General features: G+C 44.9%; 2 protein-coding genes across 6 annotated transcripts in view; both read left to right on the top strand.

Annotated features, from left to right (window-relative positions):
• Nucleotides 1-15,826, top strand: MYL4 (myosin light chain 4). 2 transcript variants are annotated; one of them, XM_081885778.1, is made up of 7 exons: nucleotides 1-197; nucleotides 4,818-4,845; nucleotides 10,218-10,367; nucleotides 10,865-11,038; nucleotides 12,748-12,825; nucleotides 13,742-13,786; nucleotides 15,547-15,826. In XM_081885778.1, exons 1-6 carry the CDS (start codon nucleotides 81-83, stop codon nucleotides 13,768-13,770), a joined length of 576 nt encoding a protein of 191 aa, XP_081741904.1. In that variant the 5' UTR covers nucleotides 1-80; the 3' UTR covers nucleotides 13,771-13,786; nucleotides 15,547-15,826. The 2 variants fall into 2 exon arrangements, with proteins under 2 accessions (XP_081741904.1, XP_081741903.1); XM_081885777.1 differs by lacking the exons at nucleotides 1-197; nucleotides 4,818-4,845; nucleotides 10,865-11,038; ... (1 more) ...; nucleotides 13,742-13,786; nucleotides 15,547-15,826 and adding an exon at nucleotides 7,545-8,281 and having other exon boundaries at nucleotides 10,218-10,399.
• A 3,727-nt stretch (nucleotides 15,827-19,553) lies between these two features.
• CDC27 (cell division cycle 27) overlaps nucleotides 19,554-24,166 on the top strand; it is a 28,864-nt gene continuing 24,251 nt past the window's right edge. For 2 of the 4 annotated variants that reach the window (XM_081886248.1, XM_081886247.1), the window contains exon 1: nucleotides 19,554-19,929. In XM_081886248.1, coding sequence (XP_081742374.1) covers nucleotides 19,903-19,929 — 27 coding nt within the window. In that variant the 5' untranslated portion in view covers nucleotides 19,554-19,902. The remainder of the gene's footprint in view (nucleotides 19,930-24,166) is intronic. The other 2 variants (XM_081886250.1, XM_081886249.1) reach the window with 1 other exon arrangement.

The raw sequence follows: 24,166 nt of genomic DNA, 5'->3' as shown, positions 1-24,166 counted from the left end.
AGGGTCGCCTTTTGTTCCTCGGCCCTCTGCCTCCCCACCGTGCTGCTCATCCCAGCTCGTGCCACAAGTGAACCAAAGCCATGGCCCCCAAAAAGCCGGAACCCAAGAAAGAGGCTGCCAAGCCAGCTGCGGCTCCTGCTCCTGCCCCGGCCCCAGAACCACCAAAAGAGCCTGCTTTCGACCCCAAGAGTGTGAAGGTAAGTAACAGGGAGGTGCCCGGTAATTCCCTTTCTTACAGGCTTGGAATTCAAGGCCTGTGGTCAGATCCCTTATCGTCGCACAGACTCATCCAGTAGCCCCCAAGGCGTAATTACTAAATCTCAGCCTTGTTCCCCAGACCTGCTGATTCCAAATGATGGAAGCCATTTCAAGGTAGTTGTGGTTCCTGCATTGCAGGAGGTTTGTACTAGATGGTCCTTTGGGTACCTTCCAACTCAACAGTGCTACAATTCTAAGATTAATCTAATGGTAGACTGTTTTGAAAGCTGGTCTGCTAGACTCCAACTTTCTTGCTTGCTTTTCTTTTTCCTACCTCCATTCGCAAATTAGTTGCATCTCATTTGCCACAAAATATTTGTTTCTTAACTCCATAATAATAATAATAATAATAATTATATGCCGCCCGTCTTACTGGGCTACCCCAGCCACTCTGGGCAGCTTCCAGCAGTAAGACTTCAAACATCTTACTTCTCCATTAAATAATATAAGCTTTGCAAGAGCTCAGCTTACCCACTTACTTTGCAAGACAGCTTCTCTTCAAGGGCATTTAAATCTACTTCGCAGGAGCTGAATGGCTAGATTGAAAGAAACCTTATTGCAAAATCTTAACTCCTCCGTAACTTAGTTTTAAAGGTCACATTAATATGACAAAAGCCCCAAGTTCTTCCGAAACCTTTGCTTTGTTGCTTGCAAGTGCTCAGCTCTGTGTTGGAAGTTACAAGTGGAGTAGAATAGTAAAGGTTTGAATCTACTGTTTAGTCTCTAAATAACGCTATGAAGCCTCAATGTTTTTCTCATAGTTGTAGAATAAGATTTGAATGAATGGAAATATTAATATTGCCATTAATCAGTAAAACAGGTTTCTTGGGCTGGAGAGAGCTGATGGTTTGTTTTTTAGAGTTGAAAAACATTTGAGGGAGCTTTCACATCCTATGATGTAACGCTTATTTCTTTTGTGCCATCACCGCCACTTGTCAAATGAGTTCTGCAGGTTTTTGAAACAGTACAAAATCCTACTAAGCCTATTTACCAGAGGTGAAAATGGAATGAGTATTCACACCGCAAGTCAGCGATCGCTCTTTCAAACTGTGTTCAACACATACACACCCTTGGTTTTTGCAGCAGCTGAAAATCTCCCCGTTTTCGAAAGTTGATAGGATATCTGCAGATTCCCTCTGCAGAATGGCACTGTTCATTCTGAACACATTAGTACGTTCCTGCAAGTATAGCATTTCTGCGTAAGAGCAAATTGGCTTTCTGATGTTGGTGTGAAGTGTGGCTCAAGTGTTTTTCAGGCCCTGAATGCACAAAGCTGGGCACCTATTGTGATAAATTTTGCATTTTCCTATATAGAGAGAGTGCAACGAGACACCTCACCACAACCGAAACCTTTCAGCGGTTCCCCCCAGTTCCTATATCTGCATCTGCCCCAAAGGCCTTGCCTCATCCCATCCAAACTGCTGCTGCTCCTGCTTCACATAACATTGGTTTAAATAGCATGCTGGATGTTGTACAAGCCTTAGGAATCCCACGCCTAGAGACGTAGAAAGACAGGAAGCTGCTAACTTCTACTCAGATCATTGGACCAGTATTATCTAGACTGAGTAGAGAGACTGACTTTCCAGAGTTTCAGACAGGGTGCCTCTCCCTGCCATACCCAGAGATGCTGGGGATTGAACCTGGAACCTTCTGTATGCAAAACAGAGGCTCTACCACTGAGCTATGGGCTCTCCAGTAGTCAAGGGGAGAAGACAGCAATGAGTCATGAGGGCACAGTAGAGGAGAGTGAACTGGCAGCAAAGGACCAGGTGAGATGAGACCACAATAGATGGCAGGAATTTTGCTGAATTGACTTGAGGGATGAGGCTTTGAGAGGTGAGAGGGAGAGACCATTGTGGGAATAGGCAACAGCATAGAGAGGAAACGAGGAGGAGGAAAGAGACACAGAAGCCAGTGACAATATTATGTGGGGCAGGGAGATAAGAGAGGGAGAGCTTTGTAGTTCATGCAGAATGTCCATTTGTGTCTTCATTCTAAAACGCTCATATAAAATCTCAAGGGTACGAGGGTTCACTGGCAGTTGTTGAGCCTGTTTTTATCGCTGAGACTTGGCCCTAAGTATGTGTTGTACATACAATTTTTGGCCTGAGTTTGGTACATTTTATATTTTGCTGGCATAATGCTGGCTTCTAGGCTTTCTGGTGCTCTTTGTCCTATCATTAATTCACAAGGTTTTTATAGCACAGTATTTTATTGTATGCTGAAACGCGATTGTAAGTAAACTGCTTTGGGAAGACTTGTGGTGAAACACAGAGCATCAATGTATTAAATATTTTTTAAAAAATTTAAAGTAAAATCAGAGCAACAGGGAGCTACTGTGAAAGGAGGAAGGGAAACAGGCTATGGTTTCAAAGCCCAGTGGCAGAAAGATGGGTTTGGGTCCAGGCCAGCAGAGACGATCAACAAGAAGAAGCAGGCATAGAGCACGAGAAAAAAAGATTCATAGTGCAAATCTACATGTGCCTCCCCAAAACTCAGCCCCACTGAATTCAAATGTGGCTTTCTTCCAGGGAAATGTGCATGGGATTGCAGCCCTAGAGAAGCGGAGGTTGGGAGATGTTAAAAAGTAATAAAGGTTTGGCGAATACATGGGCATAGAAGGAGATGCCTTTGAACAATGGTGCCATGGGGCTGGACCTCGGTGCTCAAGGGCAGCAGTCCACAGCCCAGGCCCCCACTGAATGACCGCCTAGAGAGCGGCAGACAATGGGGCAGCAGCAAACAGTCACCATGTCACCCTCTTGGCCAGCAAGTGGGACTGACGCTGGTCGCAGCAACATCCTTTCGCTCCTATTTGCAAAATCATTTAGATATATACACTGTGGCAGATACCCATTTTATTTTTTTTTACTCTATATTATATATATTCCTTTACTGGTGCTTATCCCCAAGTCTATGTGCTTAGGTTCAAGGCATCGAAAGCAAACTCCATTTTTATTCATGTAGTCAGGGGGGTGCTGCGATTTTACTGAGTTTAACGCGTGAAACTGAACATGCTCAGAGAATTTTTTCTTCTTCTGGTCAGGATTGGCAAATGTTTTGAGGTCCCCCCCCAACGTATAAGGAACATTGAAAGAGTTGGGAAAGGAAGGAGACACATAGAGAAAATAAATGTCAAATGTTTCTTCCTACTTGAAGAAATGCCCAGGGTCTAAAATCGCCTTGATGCACTTAACTCCCTGCAGGAAACACATAACGTGTGAACATGTGTGTGTGCGTACATCACTTAAATGCCAGCAGTGCACACATAAGGAAAACTAAGATAAAATAGACGTGTATGCACTAGTGTTTAAAAATGTGTAATGTATATATTTAGTGTGAGAAATATCCAGGTTCAACTTCAGCCTATGACTATGCTACACAAATTACTTAACAAGATATACTGCCTCTCCAAATGGAGGTTCCATTTGTCGTGGCAGGGGACAGGCATACCCTTCATGAATGCAGATGGGTTCCATGCCCATTCCCCTCTATAATCTGCCTTATGCCACCACCCGCCCAGCAAACGAACAACATCAGTCCTTTGTCTCTTCAGTTATCATGCAGGGAGGGAATTTTTTCCATTCCTCTCCTTTCCTTTGATACTGTCCCTGTTCTTTTCAAGATAGCCTCTCGTAGCTGGAGAGGGTTATTAATAGCATCAAATCAGTATGGAACTGGTTTAGCCACTTGACACTTTGACCTTGGGAAGATGCCTAGAAACCTCTCTCTCTCTCTCTCTCTCTCTCTCTCTCTCTCTCTCACACACACACACACACACACACACGGCTAGTGGCCATTGGAACTGGTAGGCTGGAAGGCTGTGACACCAAGAAGAAGTGGAGGCAGAGCCAATAACAGGCAGAGCTCCTTCTCTTCCCTGCTGAGTTCTACAAGGGCAACACAGAGATGGAGGAGGAAGCCAACAAGCTACTGCGTTCCCCTGGACTGGTTGTAGGGAAGTTGGCAGGCAGGGAGTTGAAAGAAACAGAAAGGTGGCCCCACAGAAAGAGTGTGATCCTATGGGCTGGCCCAGTTATCATGTTAGGAAAATGTTAGCATCTAACCCAAACTGCAAGAAGCTTTGCACTTGGGACGAATCCTCAATCAACAAGTGGTCTGGAAGCCGCCATTGTGTGCCTGTTCCAGAAGGCATTTCCAGGTATGAGGGGCAACGAGGTTGAAAACAAACTAGCATTTCTGTTCATCCAGAATTGGCTTCCTTCCACTCGTTTTGTGCACATGCACGGAATGGAATACTCCATCAGGAGTGCAGTGAAAGTATAGTTTGGCAGGGGGAGGAAGGGGCAATCCAGCCTTTTACACTCACTAACTACCTGATGGAGGGTATGAGAGGTTGTTTAAAAGTTTAACTGATCCACAGCTAAATGGTCTTGCCTATGAACCGAAAGCCTCCAGATATCCCAAAGTCTACAAACCACATTAAACCCGAGCATATATAACTGACTCCTGCAGCCATCACAGGTTGTTGTGTGTGTGTTTGCAAAAACTGTGGTTAAAGCAAATCATTAACTGCTGGCTTTTTCTTTCTCTTGCAGATTGAATTCAATTCTGAACAGATTGAAGGTAAGCACTGGGGTGTGGGGGAGTGTTCATAGATAGTTGCTCTATATGTTTGGGGAGGCAGGACAACCCCACCCCCAATAATCTCTACATTTGGTGAAGGTTTAGAATTTGAGCAAACTCGTAAATTAATGAATTTAGCAAAGGTTGGAAAGAATACTGGTTAGCTTCCTTAGGAGGCAGCAGACCTGCTGGCTGGCTACAGCATGCTGTCACAGAGAGACAGGAGGATGGTGTTTAGGATGCCACGGAATCCAATGCTGCGCTGCTGCAGACGACAAGACCCTCTGGGGATGTAAATGCTGTGAACTCTCCCTCCATAAAACTCTGGTGTAAATATGTGTGAATAAACCGTATTTCTTAAAGACACTACAGTCTCCGTTGTGTAGGGTTGCCATATTTCAAAAAGTGAAGGTCTGGATACATCTTTAAAAAACCAGAGGTTTTAGACCTTTTTCTATTATTTATTATGTTTTTCAAATTAAAGTTTTACAATCACATATCCAACATATAGAAAAAAAGATTCCAGAGAATCTCTTTCCCTTTGTGAGTCCTATTGTGGGTCATTTCCTCCTGCATATTTTATAATAATCCAAATCTTTTACATCTCCATTATATCCAAAATTCACCATTAAACTACAAGTTTCTGGTCTTAGTTTTAAGGGCATTCAGCAAAATCTAGAGTTCCGACATGGGTTGCCATGTGTCTGGATTTCCCTCAACATTTCCACCCAGACACTAACAACTACAGTATTCCGGCTATGTCCAGGAAATTCCAGACATATGGCAACCCTACTGCTGTGCCTCATTCCAAACAAACACAAATCCTGGTTAATTGCCAAGACCCCTGGAATCTTGCTACCATTTGGCAGAGATTGGGATGGCTTGTAACAATAAGCTCTACAGTGGTACCTTGCGTTACAAACGCCTGAGGTTACAAACGCTTCAGGTTTCAAACTCCGCTAACCTGAGTTACCTTGAGTTGAGAACTTTGCCCCAGGATGAGAACGGTGGTGCAGCGGCAGCAAGAGGCCCCATTAGCGAAATTTTGTAAGTAGAGATAGCACTGTAGTGCCTACATATACTGTAGTCTCTGTGACTGCATGCCTTCCAAACTTCCCCCTCTCTCTGCCTTAAGCTTGGTGCTACTTTGCCAAATGCCACATGGTGGGGGAACAGAAAGGTTATTACGCCTGTATGCATTAGGCCCCAGCATGCCTTTGGCTTAGCGAGTATGAACGGTATTTAACTTTTCGTGCTACCACAAGGATTAGGACTAGCACAAAGGGATTTCTCCCCCTCTATTCCCCCTGAACATGCCTCATGCCATCCCAAAATCTTCTCCAGAGCATTGGGGTGGGGGAACCCAGAACACATTTAGGGGATATGTGGCTGGAGGGGGGGGGAGAACATTCCGGAACAGAACATTCACCTTGGCACTATATTGAATACAACCCTTTGTCTCTGTGTGAGACAATCTGTCTGTTAAGACAGGGAAACCTGCGTCTTCTAGGTATTTCTGGGGTCTCATTTCTGTCATCCTATGCTATTGACCATGCTGGCTGGAGCTGCTAAGACCTCAAGGGCTACAAATTTCCCTCCCTGCTTTACAGGCTTCAGAATCTGATTTCACTCTTTAAATATAAATATATATATATATATATGCTTTTCAGGTTTGTACGTTTCATTAATTTTACAATAATTTTAACATTTCAAAACTTGACTTCCTTCCCCCATTCTGTGGTTCCTTAAATTTATTTTTAATATCTTCAGCATATCCAAATTAACTTAATTAGCTAATTTATTCATCTACATATATATATATATATACACTCTTACGAAACTGCAGGTTATTACAATAATCCTGCCAATGCTCTTACCTGTTTACAATTTATCTGCAAATATTCAATAAACCATTTTCATTCTTTTCGTTCTTGAAAAAGTTTGTTATCTTGTTTTCTTAATTCTTCTGGTAACTTCTGCCATTTCCGCATATTCCATGAGTTTTAGTATCCATTCTTCCTTTGCTGGGACTTCTTCTTCTCTCCATTTTTGGGCAAGTAATATTCTTGCCACTGTAGTAGCATACATGAATAAGTTTCTATACAATTTAAGTAGTTCTGTCCCTATAATTCCCAAAAGAAAAAGCTTCTGGATATTTTTTTATTATTATTACAAACGTTATTTTAAACATCCTTTTCAATTCATTATATATCATTTCCCAGTAAGCTTTAACCTTACTACAAGACCACCACATATGATAAAAAGAACCTTCTTTCTCTTTACATTTCCGACACTTATTTGATTTTGATTTATACATTTTTGGCGTTAGATACCATCGATTATATCTATATCGAGAATCTGATTTCACTCTCGCCCCCATCCTTACAGCTTGATCAACAGTGGTGGCCATAGAGCATGTTTGAGAAAGCAGTGAAGCTGTAGAGAAGACCTTGAGAATTTACACAGCAGTGGCCTGGGGCTGATGGGAGTCCAACAGTGTCTATAGGTTCCCCATCCCTCTGTTAAGATCCATAGGAACTGTCATGTTGAGAGTTCCCTTTTTTCAAGAAGTCAGAAAGACGCAGCAGCAGGACCCATGCAACCCTAAAGTTCAGCACAGCATAAAGCCCTAGGTTCAGGAAGGTTCATTGTGATGTCACAGGAGACCTCCTCATATGTGGCAGCCATCGCACTGCTGCACCTGGCATTAAAATGCAGAATAACAAGCTAACTCCGCCAGTGAATAGGCCTGAAGATTTCCATAGGTTTCAAAATGATGCCTCTTGGGCCTCCATGTCTCCAGCATTGCACACTGGTGCTGAGCCCTTGACCTCCTTCAACAGTGGAGACACCTCCATGAAAGAGGTGTTGCTGGAGATCAAGAAAACGATGGAGCAAACCATAGAGGCAGTGAAGGCCTTTGATAGTAAGATCTTAGCTTTGAATTCACGTATGGACACCCTGGAAGGGCTGATCCAGAGCCTGGTCCGGTCAGCCACGGCAACGAGCTTCACAATTAAGAACGAGCAAGCAAAGGTACAGGACTGCCACCGGGACATTGGGTGCCTGGTTGGCGAAAACAGACGCCTCAGCGACCGGGTGCAGAAGATCGAGGACCAAGTGCAGCCCCATATCCTCAGGATCTGTGGCTTGCCAGAGGAAGAAGAGGGCCAGGACCTGGTAGCCTTCCTGGAGGAGTGGTTGCCGGGTATCCTGATGTTAGACACCAGAGATGACCCCATTGTGGTGGAAAGAGCCTACAGGGTTTCTGCCAAACGACAGAAGGTGGCAAAAGCAGATCTGTGCAGGCCTATTGTCGCTCGGCTAGTGGAATTAAGGGATAAAGAGAGGATCTTGCAGCAAGTTGAGAAGCTGAAACCCATCACGTATAAAAACAAACCAATCTTTATTTTTCCAGATACACCCCTCCTGAAAGGTAAATAGAAGGTCACTGGGTTGTAACCTTGGGCCAAAACCTAATGCTAATTTAGGCAAAACAACACCTTTTAAATAAGTTTGCTCAAACTCGCCGCTCTTATTTAAGGCATTTACATTAGCATTTCTTAGCAGTGTACATAAAAACGTTGAAGACACAATGCCTGTGGCAAATTAGTTTCTGCAGGAAATAACTCCCTCTACAGCCCTTACTACTACTGCCTGTTGATGAAGATACAGATTACTGCAAGCTGCTCCTTCTGTGGCAAATAGCAGCCGGGGGTGGAGGGAGCGATTCTCAGCAGTGAACCTGGCAGGGAAATCCAGGTTGGGGGTCCACAGCTTCTGTCTGTTTAAAATAGTGGAGAGGTTCAGCAATTTTTATCTTTTTTTTAAGCATCACTTGCGGGTCATTTGGTTCTAACTGCTGTTGAAAACCAGCGATGCTATGGCCTGTCCAGGGCTGTGCCAGGGAAGGTAGTTGGTGGCTGTGAATATTTGTAAAGGTGATTTTAAATGGTTTGAGAAAAAACTTCACTTTCTGAGGGGTGCACCCAATATTTATATTGCCCAGTGAGCTCAGAGTTGAGAGAGAACTGTATAGGCTCCCCTTGCATGATCAAGGGTTCTAGACCACATGAGAAGCTTATACAGATTGAGCAGGCTCCCCTCTTCAGACCTTCTATCAACAATGTGTGTGGACTGTGGCACAGAAGGGCAACAGCGATATGAGAGGGGGATGAGGCTAATAATAACAATAACAATAACAATAACAATAATAATAATTAATTTATTACTTATACCCCGCCCATCTGGCTGGGCTTCCCCAGCCACTCTGGGCGGCTTCCAAAAAAATATTAAAATACTGTAATACATCAAACATTAAAATCTTCCCTAAACAGGGCTGCCTTCAGATGTCTTCTAAAAGTCTGGTGGTTGTTGTTTTCTTTGACATCTGGTGGGAGGGCATTCCACAGAGAGGGCGCCACTACCGAGAAGGCCCTCTGCCTGGTTCCCTGTAACTTGGCTTCTCACAGTGAGGGAACCGCCAGAAGGCTCTCGGTGCTGGACCTCAGTGTCCGGGTAGAACGATGGGGGTGGAGATGCTCCTTCAGATATACTGGACCGAGGCCATTTAGGGCTTTAAAGGTCAGCACCAACACTTTGAATTGTGCTTGGAAACGTACTGGGAGCCAATGTAGGTCTTTCAAGACCGGTGTTATATGGTCTCGGCAGCCGCTCCCAGTCACCAGTCTAGCTGCTGCGTTCTGGATTAGTTGTAGTTTCCGGGTCACCTTCAAAGGTAGCCCTTTGAAGCCCAATACGTAGAGCGCATTGCAGTAGTCCAAGTGGGAGATAACCAGAGCATGCACCACTCTGGCAAGGCAGTCCGCAGGCAGATAGGGTCTCAGCCTACGTACCAGGTGGAGCTGGTAAACAGCTGCCCTGGACACAGATTTGACCTGTGCCTCCATGGACAGCTGTGAGTCCAAAATGACTCCCAGGCTGCGCACCTGGTCCTTCAGGGGCACAGTTACCCCATTCAGGACCAGGGAGTCTTCCACACCTGTCCCCCCAAAACAGTAATTCTGTCTTGTCAGGATTCAACTTCAATCTGTTAGCCGCCATCCGTGCAACTCTGGGCTTGCCCTCATGCGATGGAGGCAAAACTCTTGAACAGGACTCCTGCAGTGTATTCTTTCTTTTGCGAAGCTGGAAAAATAGACCTAACTCCAGAATGGCTCTTAAAAAAAACCCAAAAACCTTCCCCAGTCACTGTTAAGAGTATGTAAAAAAATAATTCTCAGACTCTTCATGTTTAAAAGTATGGTAATTCTTCTTCTGCTCCTCAGACCTAGGGTGGGATCTCTAGGGCACCATGGGTATATTTTCCTGACGTTGTGCAAAGAAATAAGTTGGTCCCTTCTTTTGCGCAGAGTTCAAAGAGGCCTTCATGCTGTTCGACAGGACCCCAACGGGAGAGATGAAGATCACATACAGCCAGTGTGGCGATGTCATGCGAGCCCTGGGACAGAACCCAACCAACGCAGAGGTCTTAAAGGTGCTGGGGAAACCAACACCCGAAGGCAAGTTTACAAAATAGGGTGGATCTGGCCCTCTTCAGCTTCCAAAGGTTCCTTAAAATTACAGCTTAAAATTATACATATGGGGTTCAGTCGTGGTTTTAATATTTTGTTGGGAGCTGCCCAGATGGGCAGATAATAATAATAATAATAATAATAATAATAATAGTAATAATAATGCAAGCAATGCTCAAGCGCTGTTTCTCTTGGCCTGGGTTAAACTTGAAATGTGCACTTCTCCCAAATCAGATCCTGATTAGCATTCCTGATTTGTAAGGAGCACATCCTTGAACCCACAGTTCAGATATTTCAAGGAACTGTAGTTTAAGCAACTAGGGAGGCAGCCAGGTTTATGAAAGGGAAGATGGAGGGAAGGAAGGAGGGAGCAGGAGAAGGGTGCACTGAAGCTCATCCCTCAGTTGTGTGCTGTGGTTTGTTGCAAATGGCCTATTATGAAGGCTGCGCCCACCATCTTTCATCTCTGTGTTCTTCCTCATCAGAACTGGGCGCGAAGATGCTGGATTTTGAAACCTTCCTCCCAATGCTGCAGCACATTGCCCGATCCAAGGACCAGGGGACTTATGAGGACTTTGTGGAAGGGCTGCGCGTCTTCGACAAGGAAGGGAATGGCACCGTCATGGGGGCTGAACTGCGCCACGTCCTTGCTACTTTAGGTAGAGGAAGTCATAAAATTTGTAACGTGATGGTGGAGTGAGAGCATTGTGCAACAAGTATTCTGCTTTAGCAGGCCTCAGCCTTCCTAGATAATTAACATGTGGTCCATCTATCTTAGGGAATAACTTCTCCCAAATCACACATACATTTACTTTAGGGAGAGTAAGAGGGCAAACACACCATTCAATGAAGCACACTGGTACCCACCAGTCCCCCCCCCCCAATCCTGGGAACTGTAGTTTACCCCTCAGAGTTGCAGTCATGGCCATTGGCCACGATTGCTGGGGCTAATGAGAGTTTTAGTTCAGCAACATCCTGTGGGCCCAAGATTCCCCACCCTGACTTATGCCCTCAGCATCCTGCACACCATCTCTGCCTACCTTTAAAGCGTGTGAGAGGAACTAGATTAATGTTTTCCAAACTTGGGTCTTCAGCTGTTTTTAGACTACAACTCCCATCATTCTTAGCTAAGCAGGATCAGTGGTCAATGATGAAGGGAACTGTAGATCAAAGCCATGCCTGGCCATTATTGGGTCATGGTGGCAAGGGCTGGTGGGAACTGGAGTCTGATCACTTCCAGAAGGTCACAAGTTCCCCACTCCTGCTTCAAGGTGAAAAGGAAGGAGTGGGGGAACATTTCTCACAAGCATTCCTCCCATCACTGATACTGAGTGAATGCAATTCATGTGTGGACACGAGTTCTGCAGTGCCAGCTGTGCAAAACACACATTCTATTGAGCTCAACAGACAGCAGCAGAAGAGGAGAAGAGTTTGGACTTGATATCCCGCCTTTCACTCCCCTTAAGGAGTCTCAAAGCAGCTAACAATCTCCTTTCCCTTCCTCCCCTACAATAAACACTCTGTGAGGTGAGTGAGGCTGAGAGACTTCAGAGAAATGTGACTAATCCAAGGTCACCCAGCAGCTGCATGTGGAGGAGCGGGGAAGCGAACCCGGTTCACCAGATTATGAGTCCACCGCTCTTCACCACTACACCACACTGGCTCTCACTGTCAATGGGTAATGTGGGATTTCTGCATTAATCCCTATACACAGCTGGCTGGTGTACTAGGCACTGTACCCATGGGAGCACGGCAGGAAGATGAGGTGCTGGTTTCTACTGAGTCAGACCTACTGGCCTATCTAGCTCAGTACTGTTTACACAGAGCCATAACTACAGGGGGGCTATCTGGGGTTTTGCCCTGGGGGAAGCCTCCAGAGGGGGGCAACTGAGGCTCCAAGCCTGTGTGTCGGTGTGCAGAAATGTGTGTGGGTGTGCCAAACCAGGTCTTTGACCCTGCTGAAATAAAGCCTAGTACCACCCCTGGTTTAAAGACCTTCTTGATGTTGCTGAACTACAGCCCCCATCACCCAGGGCCATTGGCCGTGCTTGCTGGGGCTGATGGGAGATGGTAGTTCAGCAAATGTCTGGAGGGCCAAAGGTCCCCCACCCCTGGTTTACACTGATTCTATCCCAGATCTAACTGCAGATGTCAGGATTGTACCTGGGATCTTCTGCACACAGGGAATATGCTTTACTACGGTGCTATAGCTGTTTCCCCTAATATTCAGAAGCCTCTGCTGCTCCTAAAAATCCCTGGATCATGATGCAAATATGCAGAGTGCTTGATGCAGCTTAGTCTATTCGAAGAACAATTTTTGTGTGTGGAGGGGGGGAAACAAAGCTTGATGTTTGATTTCCGCTCCTAGGGGAGAAGATGACAGAGGCTGAAGTAGAACAGCTAATGGCAGGGCAAGAAGATGCCAATGGCTGCATCAACTACGAAGGTAGGACAAACCCACATTTTCTTTTGAAAAACAAAACAAAACTTCCACTTATTGGGAAACTCTGGATCTGCCCACACTTTTCTTTCGCTCCTGGGACACCTGCTACTGCTGTATGATGTGCACTTGACCAGTAGTCGCTGAGCAATACATTACTACAGTGGTACCTCGGGCTAAGTACTTAATTCATTCTGGAGGTCCATACTTAACCTGAAACTGTTCTTAACCTGAAGCACCACTTTAGCTAATGGGGCCTCCTGCTGCTGCTGCGCTGCTGGACGACAATTTCTGTTCTCATCCTGAAGAAAAGTTCTTAACCCGAGGTACTATTTCTGGGTTAGAGGAGTCTGTAACCTGAAGTGTATGTAACCTGAAGCGTATGTAACCCGAGGTACCACTGTACTCATGCTTTGCATCGGATGCTTAACTTGATTGACTTGCACAGATAATCTGAAATAGAGGTGGAAACTGGACTGACTGCAAAATTCAGTTTGGCGACTGACAGTTTGGCACTTCAGCAAACAGCCTGATTCAGTTCAGACAGATTTGGGAACTGTTCAGTTTGGGTTTAGATCTGAATACTAGTTCAGGAAAATCCAAGGTTTGGTATTATGGGTTTTTATTTATTTAAGCCATAAATATTTTATTTCCCCCAGAATTGGATTGTATTTTTAGGTAGTGAAGCCTCTCCAGAGTGCATAAAACCTGCCGATTCCAAACAAATAGTCTTGTGGGGTTTGTGCTGAACACCTTTAAATTTGTTGTGGTGGTGGTTGTTCTATGCGGCGGTGGTGAGGCAATAGTGGCAGCAAGGAGCTGAGAGTCTGCTATCACTGAAGACAGGAGGACTCACTTCTGAGTGAACATGCATAAGGTTCTGATTTTATGAAAATTAACAACTCTTTTTTTGTGTTCTCAGCTTTTGTCAAGCACATCATGTCTGGTTGAAGATGGAATCCTTAAAGTGAGTCACTTTTCACCTTTCCTTGTTTCAAACATCCCAGATACCTGTGTGTGTTGCAACTAGGGATGTTGGAGAATTCCTACAAAAATGGAAAAGTTAGCAGAAACAGTTGCAGTCTGCAGTCAACGAAAGGCAACCAACCATGCCCTGGGCTCCTTCCCCCACTGCCAATGAAGACTAATAAATGAATAGAAAAAGATCCTACCCAAGTGACACTGACACAAAAACCTCACACATACACTAAGTAAACAAATGTTAAGTTTACCACACACACCTTCTCCTCCCTCCCTCTCTCTTCCAACATCTCTTCTCCCCCAGCTTTAAACAGCATTAACATCCCACATCACATGTAACTGATCTGTAGAAAAGACTCTATGACCTGAAAATAAGACACAATGCACATACTTTTGTAACCCAATAAAATCTCCAATAAAAACTATTTTAAAAAAGAAAGAAATGGAAATCAGTCAAGTAAATACAATTGATCCTCATTCACATTATCATTGTTGCCTTTTTCAAATCTGCAAACGATGCACAATTAAGGACTCTTTCTTTTTTTTACATCATTCCATTTATATCGAAACAACTGTAAGTTGTGTGAGGGCTCATCCAGACTTCCTTTTGTTCCACATCTATAGGCACAGGTCCGTGCTTTAAAGCTCCATGTCCAAGCACCTTCGCCATGGCACTTTCCCCATGAAAATCTGCTCTTTACTGCTGAAAAAATTATGCAGAAAATTGCCATTTGTTCTGATTCAGCTTTAAAGAGCGGGTTTTCCTGGGGAAAGTGGTGGGGCCAAAAACAAATAAAACCCCAGACCAGGAAAGTGCAAACCTCTGTCTAGAAAGTGTGGGGGGCGGGGAGTTTAACTGCAGATGAGCCCTAACCTATTTAAATACCGTAGTTACATATTCCTACCCCTGCCCAATGTTTAACTTATGTAACAGTATTCAGCAGAAACTGAACTGCAGCAGAATGGTAACAGCACTGTTTGTGATGAATGCAGGTCGGAATGGAAAGCGCTGTCGTCTTACATCCCTAACTGCAACCATTGTGTCCAACTAACAGCAATGGAAAAAAACCAAGACTGCTTTCTGTGCTGAAAATGTGAAAAGTGTAATGTAGATTTTAGGTACTGTTGGTGGCTCCCCTATAAATCTTAGTTAGAACATGGCCCAGAGCACAACAATTCATAAATTAAGCTCACATGTGAAGTTTTATTACTTTTGTTAAGTTATTTGGAAAGATTACTAACTGAGGGAGGCGCTGAGTTAATGCAAAACATGTTATTGTGGATGCTGCATGATATCTAAATGAAGCCACTAGGAACTTTGGAGTACAGTCATCAATATGTTGAGAACATCCAGCTCTGTATTTCTTTAATTAAGCAACTGGGAGCTGCTATCTCAGTTCTAAATAAATGGCTGGAGGTCTGAGAAGAGTGGGTGAAATTAAACAAGCTGAAACTGGAATCCAAACAAAATTAAGATAACCGTAAAATAAAGATACTGTGATAAATGCGGTGGAAAATTCCTCCTCTGATCCAGTTATGAGCTCACAGGTGCCGGTGACAGCCACAAGTGCCTTTTATTAATCCCAGCTGGCATTTTTCTTGCCTCCGTTTCTGGAGAAGACATCTCTTGCCATGCTGATCCATGCTTTTGTAATGTCTAGAATCTGTTCCTGTAGGGATAGCAAATGTGGTTTCCATATTGGCTCCCCATGACTGCGTTAAAATTATCGTCTGCTTTCCTTCCAGGTTCTTGGGAGGAGGGGGAAAAATCCATCCAGCAAGAATTTCTTACCTCATATCCCGCACACACCTCTACATTGCCCAGGAGCTGCATTTGCCACAAGGCATGTAAGAGGGACTCTCCATTTCCACAGTGTAACAGCCTCTGTATATAAAGAATGCATGCTCCTGCATCAGTTTTAAACCTTTATTTATTATTTCGGTTGTGTCCATTCTTCTTTCCTTCTGCTACATTTGGTCCATTGAAATTAAAACGTCTGCGCGCACAGATACCATTTCCGTTTAACTTCTGCCTAAATTTTATTTCGAACTACAGTGAGATCAATACATATTTTTCCCCCTCAAAGCCACTCCATCACTTGAAAGATGACCCCTTCTTCCTGAATGTCACTGCCACAAAGAACAAAAGAGTGGTCCTATACATGGTCCCGTGATGTCTCCTTATTTGCGGAAACTTTTAACTACAGTAGTGTTCGCCCTGTCCTGGTATAACAGGAACAGAAGTGATTAAGGCTGCAATCTTCTACCTATTTACACAGGAGGAAACCTCTGTGGGTGCTTCCAGATGACCTGTTCATTGAACATTCATCCTGATCTTTTTGCAGGGACATTTGACAAAACTGGCTTTTCAATGAGCATTAATTCTGATTTGCTTGCAGAAAAGGTTAGATAACATTATACTTAAACAAATGCTATCTCACACTTCCCAGTCTAAGCTGTCAAGAAATTCCCTTATTCCGAATAGGATACCTCACAAGGAAAGGGAAAAGTTGACGGCTATGTTCCTAGTGGGTTTTCTACGTCTGCTTCTGTCCTGTCTTTTGGGGAACCTCCCAACCAACTATAACTGCACAACCTGAATTTGACAGTACAGTATGTGATTGAGCCCCACCTGAAAATAATGACACTTGAAGGGGGGGTGGACCAGGTTTAACCGTCAGCACAGGAAGAAAGGAATGCAAGAGCAGGGATAGGTGGCAGATGCACATTTCTGAGATCATGCAGAGCAACAGCGGTCTTTGGGTTTGCTGCCTTTTTTCCGCCTGGCATTTTTACTGCACTGTGCACATGATGAGAGATGCATCCCAAAGGACACAGCGCTATTGCTGCAGAGGCACAATGTAGCAGAGAAAATTAATACTACTTAGAATTTACCTAGTAAATCAGTAACATCAGCGGGGCATCCATTCTCCATTATTACTACTTTAATATTAGTACATTAATATTACATTACAAATATTACATTAATATTACTACTGACAGGAGATATCAGTGTTGGTATAATATGAGTGGATTACGTTTCTGTACATGAAACAGTGTATTTTTCTGGTGGCAGTATAACATTCACCTGCTACAGATTATGGGGCCTCGGTCGCATCTAGTCATATATTTACTCCAATTAAAATTAATTGTGTATAGGAAACCTTTGGTTATTTTTTTAAAAGCACTACGTCTGTGAATTTATTACTTATTTTTACAGCATACATCTGGACAGTTTTTTTTTTAAAATTTCAATATTTTCCGCCCCACACACAATCAGCACATACAATCAATTTAAGTATCATGGTGTTTTAAGAAGAGAATCTGGAGCCTTTTGTTTTTGTAGGGATAAAATACAATGTCTGTTCTTTTTAAATTGGTGCAGACATGCCAATCATCAATCATCATGACTCCATTATGATAAGGTCTTCCATGGGCATTAGGTCACTTTAGTGGTGCCACTACCTTGACTATATAAATTGGACCACTTGATCAGTGCTGGTTCTAGGTTTTGGGGGGAGCCTTGGGTACGGTGCCCTCAATAGGCTCTGAGGGTCCCGCTCCAAGACACTGCTGACCACTCACTTGTGCTGCTCCTCTATGTCCAATCTATACAACCACCCAGAGGGAGAGATGCTTTGCCGCCTCACTCTTGTCATTGCTGACATGCTCAGAGGTGAACACAGGCAGCAAGAGCAAAGAGGCTGAGGGCTGGGGATCTCCAGAGAATGGTGTTGGGCCGCTCCTTGGGTACCCAACAATGCCCAGGCCCTGCACCTGAATGGCTTTGCGGCTACCCCAAAATTGCACCTCTTGCCTGACCTGCTAAGGACACAGCTTCTCCCAGAAGATAGGTGGTCTTAGAAACACACAGTGTGTTTTATAAAAAGCTTTGGTTGACACCAGCTGTTCTCCCTTTCGTCATAACCACCCACCACTGCTGGAGAAGGTCTATATAAATAGAAATTTAATCTAGGTGAATCCTCCCAGGACAATGGCCAGTGCCTGGCTGCTTCCTTTTAAAGTTTTCTTCCCCGGCTCCCAGGGTGGGGGATGGCTCAGGGGGGTTGAAGTGAGGTAAAAATAGCATCCTTGCCCAAGGAGAGCTGATGGTGGCAGTCCTGCTGCCTAAGATTAAGAAAGCACGCCATACCAAAGATGGTTTGGATGGTGGCATCATCCATGCAGTCCAGGGAACGGGAAGAGATGAAGAAAGGGGGCCGAGGAGGCTAGCAAGGCCAAGTTTGGTTCCTAGAAGTGTCTGATCCACAATTCAAGTTTAGATAGAAACAGGGAGAGTATGCTGACTGTACAAATCTCCTTGTTCAGCACTCTTTGCCAACACAGGTTAAGGGCCCTTCTGGATATCCCTTTTATGATGCTGTCAGGGCAGCCATATGTGACTGCACTTTCAACACTATTTGCACTGTAAAAGTGATGGGGCAGTCAGTCATGCTGCTTCGTTTCCTGCAATTTACAGTGGTACCTTGGGTTAAGTACTTAATTCGTTCCAGAGGTCCGTACTTAACCTGAAACTGTTCTTAACCTGAAGCACCACTTTAGCTAATGGGGCCTCCCACTGCTGCCGCGCCGCCGGAGCATGATTTCTGTTCTCATCCTGAAGAAAACTTCTTAACCCAAGGTACTATTTCTGGGTTAGCGGAGTCTGTAACCTGAAGCATATGTAACCCGAGGTACCACAGTATTTCTGTTTGTGTGTGAAATCCCGTAACTTTTCATTGGGGCAATGAAGCAGCACAGAACAACTAATATACCCAGCACTATTGCACTATTATTATGTAAAGAACACGTTTCAGAATACACCCACAATAAGACACCGTTCTGGAGGGGAACTATTTATTAATATGTTATTTTCCTGATGTTACGTACCGATCAAGGCAGCTGTTTTTTAAAAAAGCACACACACCTCCCAACCTTATATCTATTACTAGATACAAGGGACCCATGTACATATATATAGGGCAACTGAAACAGACAGGGATCAAGCCCACTAGCCCAGATGGAAGAATTGCTGCCCATCTCTTTGCTCCAAGAATAAGCTGCAATTTTGTCCTGATTTCACACTGTATTTTGAAACACCATGCACCTACATATGTAGCGTACTCTGGCTTGATCTGTTTGCAGTTCAGTCCTTTATAAAGTTATTCCTGCAAAAATAAAGTTTATTTTAAAAATTTTTAAAGAAGATTCAGAGGCTTCAGCAGAAATTCTCCATACTTTCATCAGTGTTGGGGGGTTTTTGTTTTTGTTTACAGTACTTTTAAGGAAATCTGGGGAAATATTTCTTTAAGAGGTCAAAGGAAAAATTTCCCTTAAAAACAAAATCAGTGAGTACACAAATCTCAGAGAGCAGCCAGCTTCTCGTCTATTCCAGGTATGAACTTCCCCCACAGTATATTCTTCCCAAATTCTGAGCTGATAATACTTGAGAATAAGTTTCATGATGGAGGTCACCCCTCTCGCCTCAAATCAAGGACTGTTTCGGGCCGCTTCGGCTCTTTCCGTCAACAGCCGAGAGGAAGCGGGGTGAAGTTTTGGGTGATTTCCGCCGAGCCGGCCAATTCGACGCCGCGCGTGCTTTCGCTTTCTTTCGGCTCTTTCCGTCAAGAGCCGTGGAAAAGGAAGTTTGCTCTTCGGGCACGTCCGGCAGCCCCTTCCGTCACCCGCTCGGGAAGAAGGCGGAGCATCAGACTGGTGTGTTCGGCTCCTTTCCGTCGCCGCTCGGGAAGAAGCGGAGAGAGCTCCAGGCCTTCGGGTCCGCTCGGGCCGTTCTCCGTCGCCGCTCGAGAAAGAGAGGAAGAGGTCCACGCCGTCGGGTGTTTCCGCCTGCCGCTCGGGAAGACTCGGCTCCTGACGGGCCGGGGCCTTCCCTTCCTTTCGCTTCCCTCCTCCACGGCCCGGTTAACGGTCGCTACCAGTTTAAATGAGACGGGGTCCGGGCCGCCGCCGCCGCCGCGTCACCCACTGAGGCGGAGTCTGTCAGGAGGAAGGAGGAGGAGGGGGAGAGGAGAGGAGAGAGGGGGCGCCCTCTCCCCACCTCCCTCATCCGGGGCCTGTCCCTGAGGGGGGAGCCGGGGCAGGATGACTGTGCTGCAAGAACCCGTCCAGGTAAGGACCCCGGTGGCGATGGGCCTGTATATGGGGGAGCGGGGGAAGGAAGGACGGCCGGGTGGGAGGGGACGGAAGGGGAGCAGTTGGGTTCCTGCCCGCTCTCCTTTCTGCCCTGACAGGGCAAGGGCTCCCTTTGCAAAACCGAAAAAAATCAAGCAAAGCAAACAAGCAAACAAAAAACCCCTTTCTGCTGGGAGCGGGGGGAGGGGTTTCTCCTTTTAAAATTTTACTCTCCTTAACGTTCCCCCCCCTTTGTGGGTGTCGCGCACACACACTTGTTCACGCGTCTCACCCCCGAATTTTGTCATTCTCCCCCCCCCACTCCTTTCCCTGGAACGTGCCATGTGGTGTTGTTTTTAGATAAACCCCATTTCCTTCCAGATCCTTAAACCTCCCACCAGCCACCCTCTCTGCATTCCCACCTACCCCAAGAATTACCACTGATTCGCCCCCCCCCAGCATTCTTAGCTGACTGCTCCTTCCTAAGAGAGATCCCCTCTTCTCAGCCCTCTTCAGTCTCTCTTCTCCCCGCCCCCCCACCACTTCATCTTCCCAGTAAGAACCCCTGTTCAATCAGTCGCCCTTTCTCTCGTTAGAACATATACTGCAATAAGTCATATGAATATCATGCATTTACATGGGACGCCCAGTGGTCTTCATTCCAGGGAGCTGAGCATTGGGGATCTGGAAGTTGCCTCCTACCAAGTCAGACCATTGGGTTATACAGTGTTGCCTGTTGGCAGCAGCTCTCCAGGATTTTAGGCCAAGGTCTTTCCCAGTCCTGCCTGGAAATGCAGGGGATTGAACCCGGGACCTTTTGCACACAAAGGAGGTGCTCTTCCCAGATTTTCGTTCCTTCTGCTTCATATAACTATTTCTTCATTTCAATTTTCCCATGAATTCTCTTCCCATACACACTTCTATTCCATGCTTAGATCTCCTCCTGTTTTCCCCTACCCTATCATCTTTGACAATCAGAATGTTAACATACAGACACTGATTGCTCCCTCCCAAAAACACTACCTGGAAGAGCTGTTGTTGAGTTGGGGCTGTGTTGAGGAGGTCCTGCCTATATGGAGCATAACCTTCTGCAATTATCTAAAGACATCCACATGTTTTCAGCTCCTCCGTTGCAGGAAGAAAACTGACTAGGGCCAGATCGAAACAATATTTCATGAGTCCAGAAGCCTTGATGAGATCTTCAGATGACATATCTGGATGGAGTCGGACCTATCTGCAGGCATTAGGTCATGTCATCCAAATGTTAGACGCCTAGCTGACCAGGCAGCTGGGATTTTTAAAATCTTCAGTGTACAGTGGTACCTCTGGTTGCAAACGGGATCCATTCCAGAGGCCCATTTACAACATGAAAAGAACGCAACTCGCAGCAGCGTGTCTGTGCACGCGCGGGTTGTGATTTGCCACTTATACGCATGCCGTCATTTTGCGCATCTGTGCATGAGCGAGCGGCGAAACCCGGAAGTAACCCTTTCCGGTACTTCCGGGTCGCCATGGGACGTAACCTGAAAGAACGGAACATGAGGTATGACTGTACTCTGCCTTCCCTTTCTTTATTACAACAGTGCTGACCTCTTGTTCTCTTCTCTCATGTTCTTTTAATCCTATAGGGTTTTATTCCCTGGAGCCCTACAAATATTCTAACTCCATGGAATCATTTGAAACCATGTGCACATATTCCACATAATGCATTTTCTCTATTTTGTTGCACGGTCTCCTTATTTACTCTGTACTGTTCCTCATTTAATTATTTATAGTTCAGTGCCATCTTTTCTGAATGGCAAGGTGAAAGCACCTTCAAAGCTGACATAAAATGACTCTCTGATTATTTATTACGTAGAGCTGAGCAAGGTAAAACCATGCATTCCTGTTAAGATGGAAAATCTTAGAAATGTCCTCTTCTCTCACTTCTTTCACTCTGACCTCCAAAAATTATGCCAAAGGAAAAGGTTATGCCAAAGATGCTTGTGCTCATATTTTTTCAGGTCTCCACTGAGAATTGTGGGCAGCTGCCAAGCATGTATTTAGTAATGCGCCCAAGTAAGCATTCAGTCTAACTTAAAGTGTGCATACCACAGTGACTGTCATACTGCAGGGCATAGGCATTTGCTTGAAAGGTATGAGAGTCAGCCTTTGCCAATCTGTTCTTTACAAGAGGATTTTGATGGACAGCCTTGCTGAGACTCTGGTTGACCTCTGGAATGGGGAAATGCTTTTCCATTGACACAGTTGTTTCTGAGTGTCCTCTCATATCGAACTGCCAGGTTGACTTTTTGTTTTTCTGAGGAGCCAATGGCAATGCAATGATTGTCGAGTCAAATTTGAACTCATTGATAGATCCACTTGCTGTATTTCTGGCAACTGTTTGTTATTTCATTATGGAATGTGTACAGGATTCTTGGGAGTGTTCAGTTGATCGCATGACCTTTGCACATCTTGGCATCCAAGGAGGATTGGCTGCATTAGTGAGCAGGAGGCGGGAAGGAAGCTACGTCATATAGCTTAGAAAGTGTAGTACATTTTCTGCTAAAGAAGCCCACTCTAGATTTCATTGTGTTGGCCAGTTACAGGGCAATGTCCACTTTCCATTCTTCAGTAAGATGTTTGAGCATGTTTTGGTGGCCTACCTAAAGGAGACTAATTATCTTGATCCCTTTCGTTGTGGGTTCCATCCTGGTTTTGGAACGAAAATGGGTTCGATAGCTTTGATGGATGATTGTAGCTCAGTGATAGTACATCTGCACAGTGCCAGGTTCAGCTCATCGCTTCTTCAGGTAGGCCTGGGAAACAGCCCTGTCAGAAATCCTGGACAGCCTCTGCCAGTTAGTGTAGACGAAACTGAGCTAGATGAACCAATTATAAGACAGCTTCTTGTGTTTCTTAACTAGACAAGGGCAGTGCATCTGTTTTGGGTCTGCTGGATGATTGTCTTTTGATGCCATTGACCAGGGTCACTTTGCTGGGGTGGGTTATAGGGGTACATATTGCAGTGGGTCTGGTCCTTCCCAGAGGGCAGATTACAGAAGATAGTGAAGTGACTTTGTTTGTGGCCTATGGTGTTCCACAGTATTCCATCATGTCCCATTTGCTATTTAGTATCAGCGTGAAACTTCTCAGAAATCATTTGTGTTTGGTGTTGGTTATCATCAGTAATATGTGAATGATGCACAACTCTGTATGATCTTACCTACACGGCCAGGCAGGTCCTGAATTGTTGTCTGAGGTCAGTTATAGGTTGCATGTGGACAAACAAGTTGAAACACAATCTAGACAAGTCAGAAGTGCTCTTGATTAGTTTGCCAACTGAACCAGTGAGTGTCAGTGTGCTCTGGATAGGGGCATCGAAAAATTATGTTGGAAACTCAAAATGGGAGTAGAAATTGCATCAATTTGCATACTCATCTGGGGCGAAGGATGGAAGTCATGCAAGTCTGCAAATGTTCTATAAATAATTACATTGTTTCCTACATTGTTTATTGATGTTTTCCTTCCATTGAAATGCATTGAAACTAAGTATATAATTAAGTACGTTAGTTTTGGCCGCAGCAGATAGCGAGATCAATATAGGCAAGTCGAACTGTAGTGGAATAGAATCAGTGCTGCTTGTGGTGAGCACAGGATGGGACAGAAATTGCATCCTCCTTACATCCCTAGTTCTCAAAGAACTTGCATGCTCCTTAACAAATCAGATATGCACTGCTACAAAGCTGAGCCTTGCTTTAAGATGCCTAGGAGGTGTCTGTGGCAAGGAACACAATTGTTCAGCTTCAGCTGGTCTGCCAACTGCCCCAGAGTGGACCTGCTCATGGTCACATCATGTCTTACACTGAATTACTGTATTCGGAGCTGCCCTTGAAGACTGTTTGGAAACAAGCTAGTGGAAAAGTTGCTTCAGGACTTCTGACTGGTGCCAGAATTCAGGAACATGTCACAGTGTTTTATCTACAGCACTAACTACTAGTCTATTTTGTGGTGCAATTCATGGTGCTAGGCATGACCTTTAAAGCTGTTGAGGACTTAGGCAGCGACCGGTTTGCGCAGGGATTATGTTCTGGACCCCTGCACACATCTGCGGGGCCATGGAAGGGTGCCCCTTTTGGTGATGTTTTTGTGACTTTTCAGGGCATTTCCGGGTTTGGTGCAATTGTGCACGTGTCGGACATGCCTAAAATGGTTGCTGCCTTTGCAATATCTAAAGGACGTCCTCCACCGTTAC

The sequence above is a fragment of the Podarcis melisellensis genome (genome assembly GCF_964234715.1).
Source record: "Podarcis melisellensis genome assembly, chromosome: 13".
Lineage (NCBI taxonomy): Eukaryota > Metazoa > Chordata > Lepidosauria > Squamata > Lacertidae > Podarcis > Podarcis melisellensis.
This window is presented reverse-complemented; position numbering and strand designations above follow the sequence as displayed.

What these genes read in the sequence shown, in the direction of transcription:
- MYL4 (XM_081885777.1), top strand. Translation starts at nt 7,558, where the DNA reads ATGCAGAATAACAAGCTAACTCCGCCAGTGAATAGGCCTGAAGATTTC. An exon ending in AGATACACCCCTCCTGAAAG is followed by an intron (nt 8,282 to 10,217) that starts GTAAATAGAAGG and finishes TCTTTTGCGCAG; the next exon opens with AGTTCAAAGAGGCCTTCATG.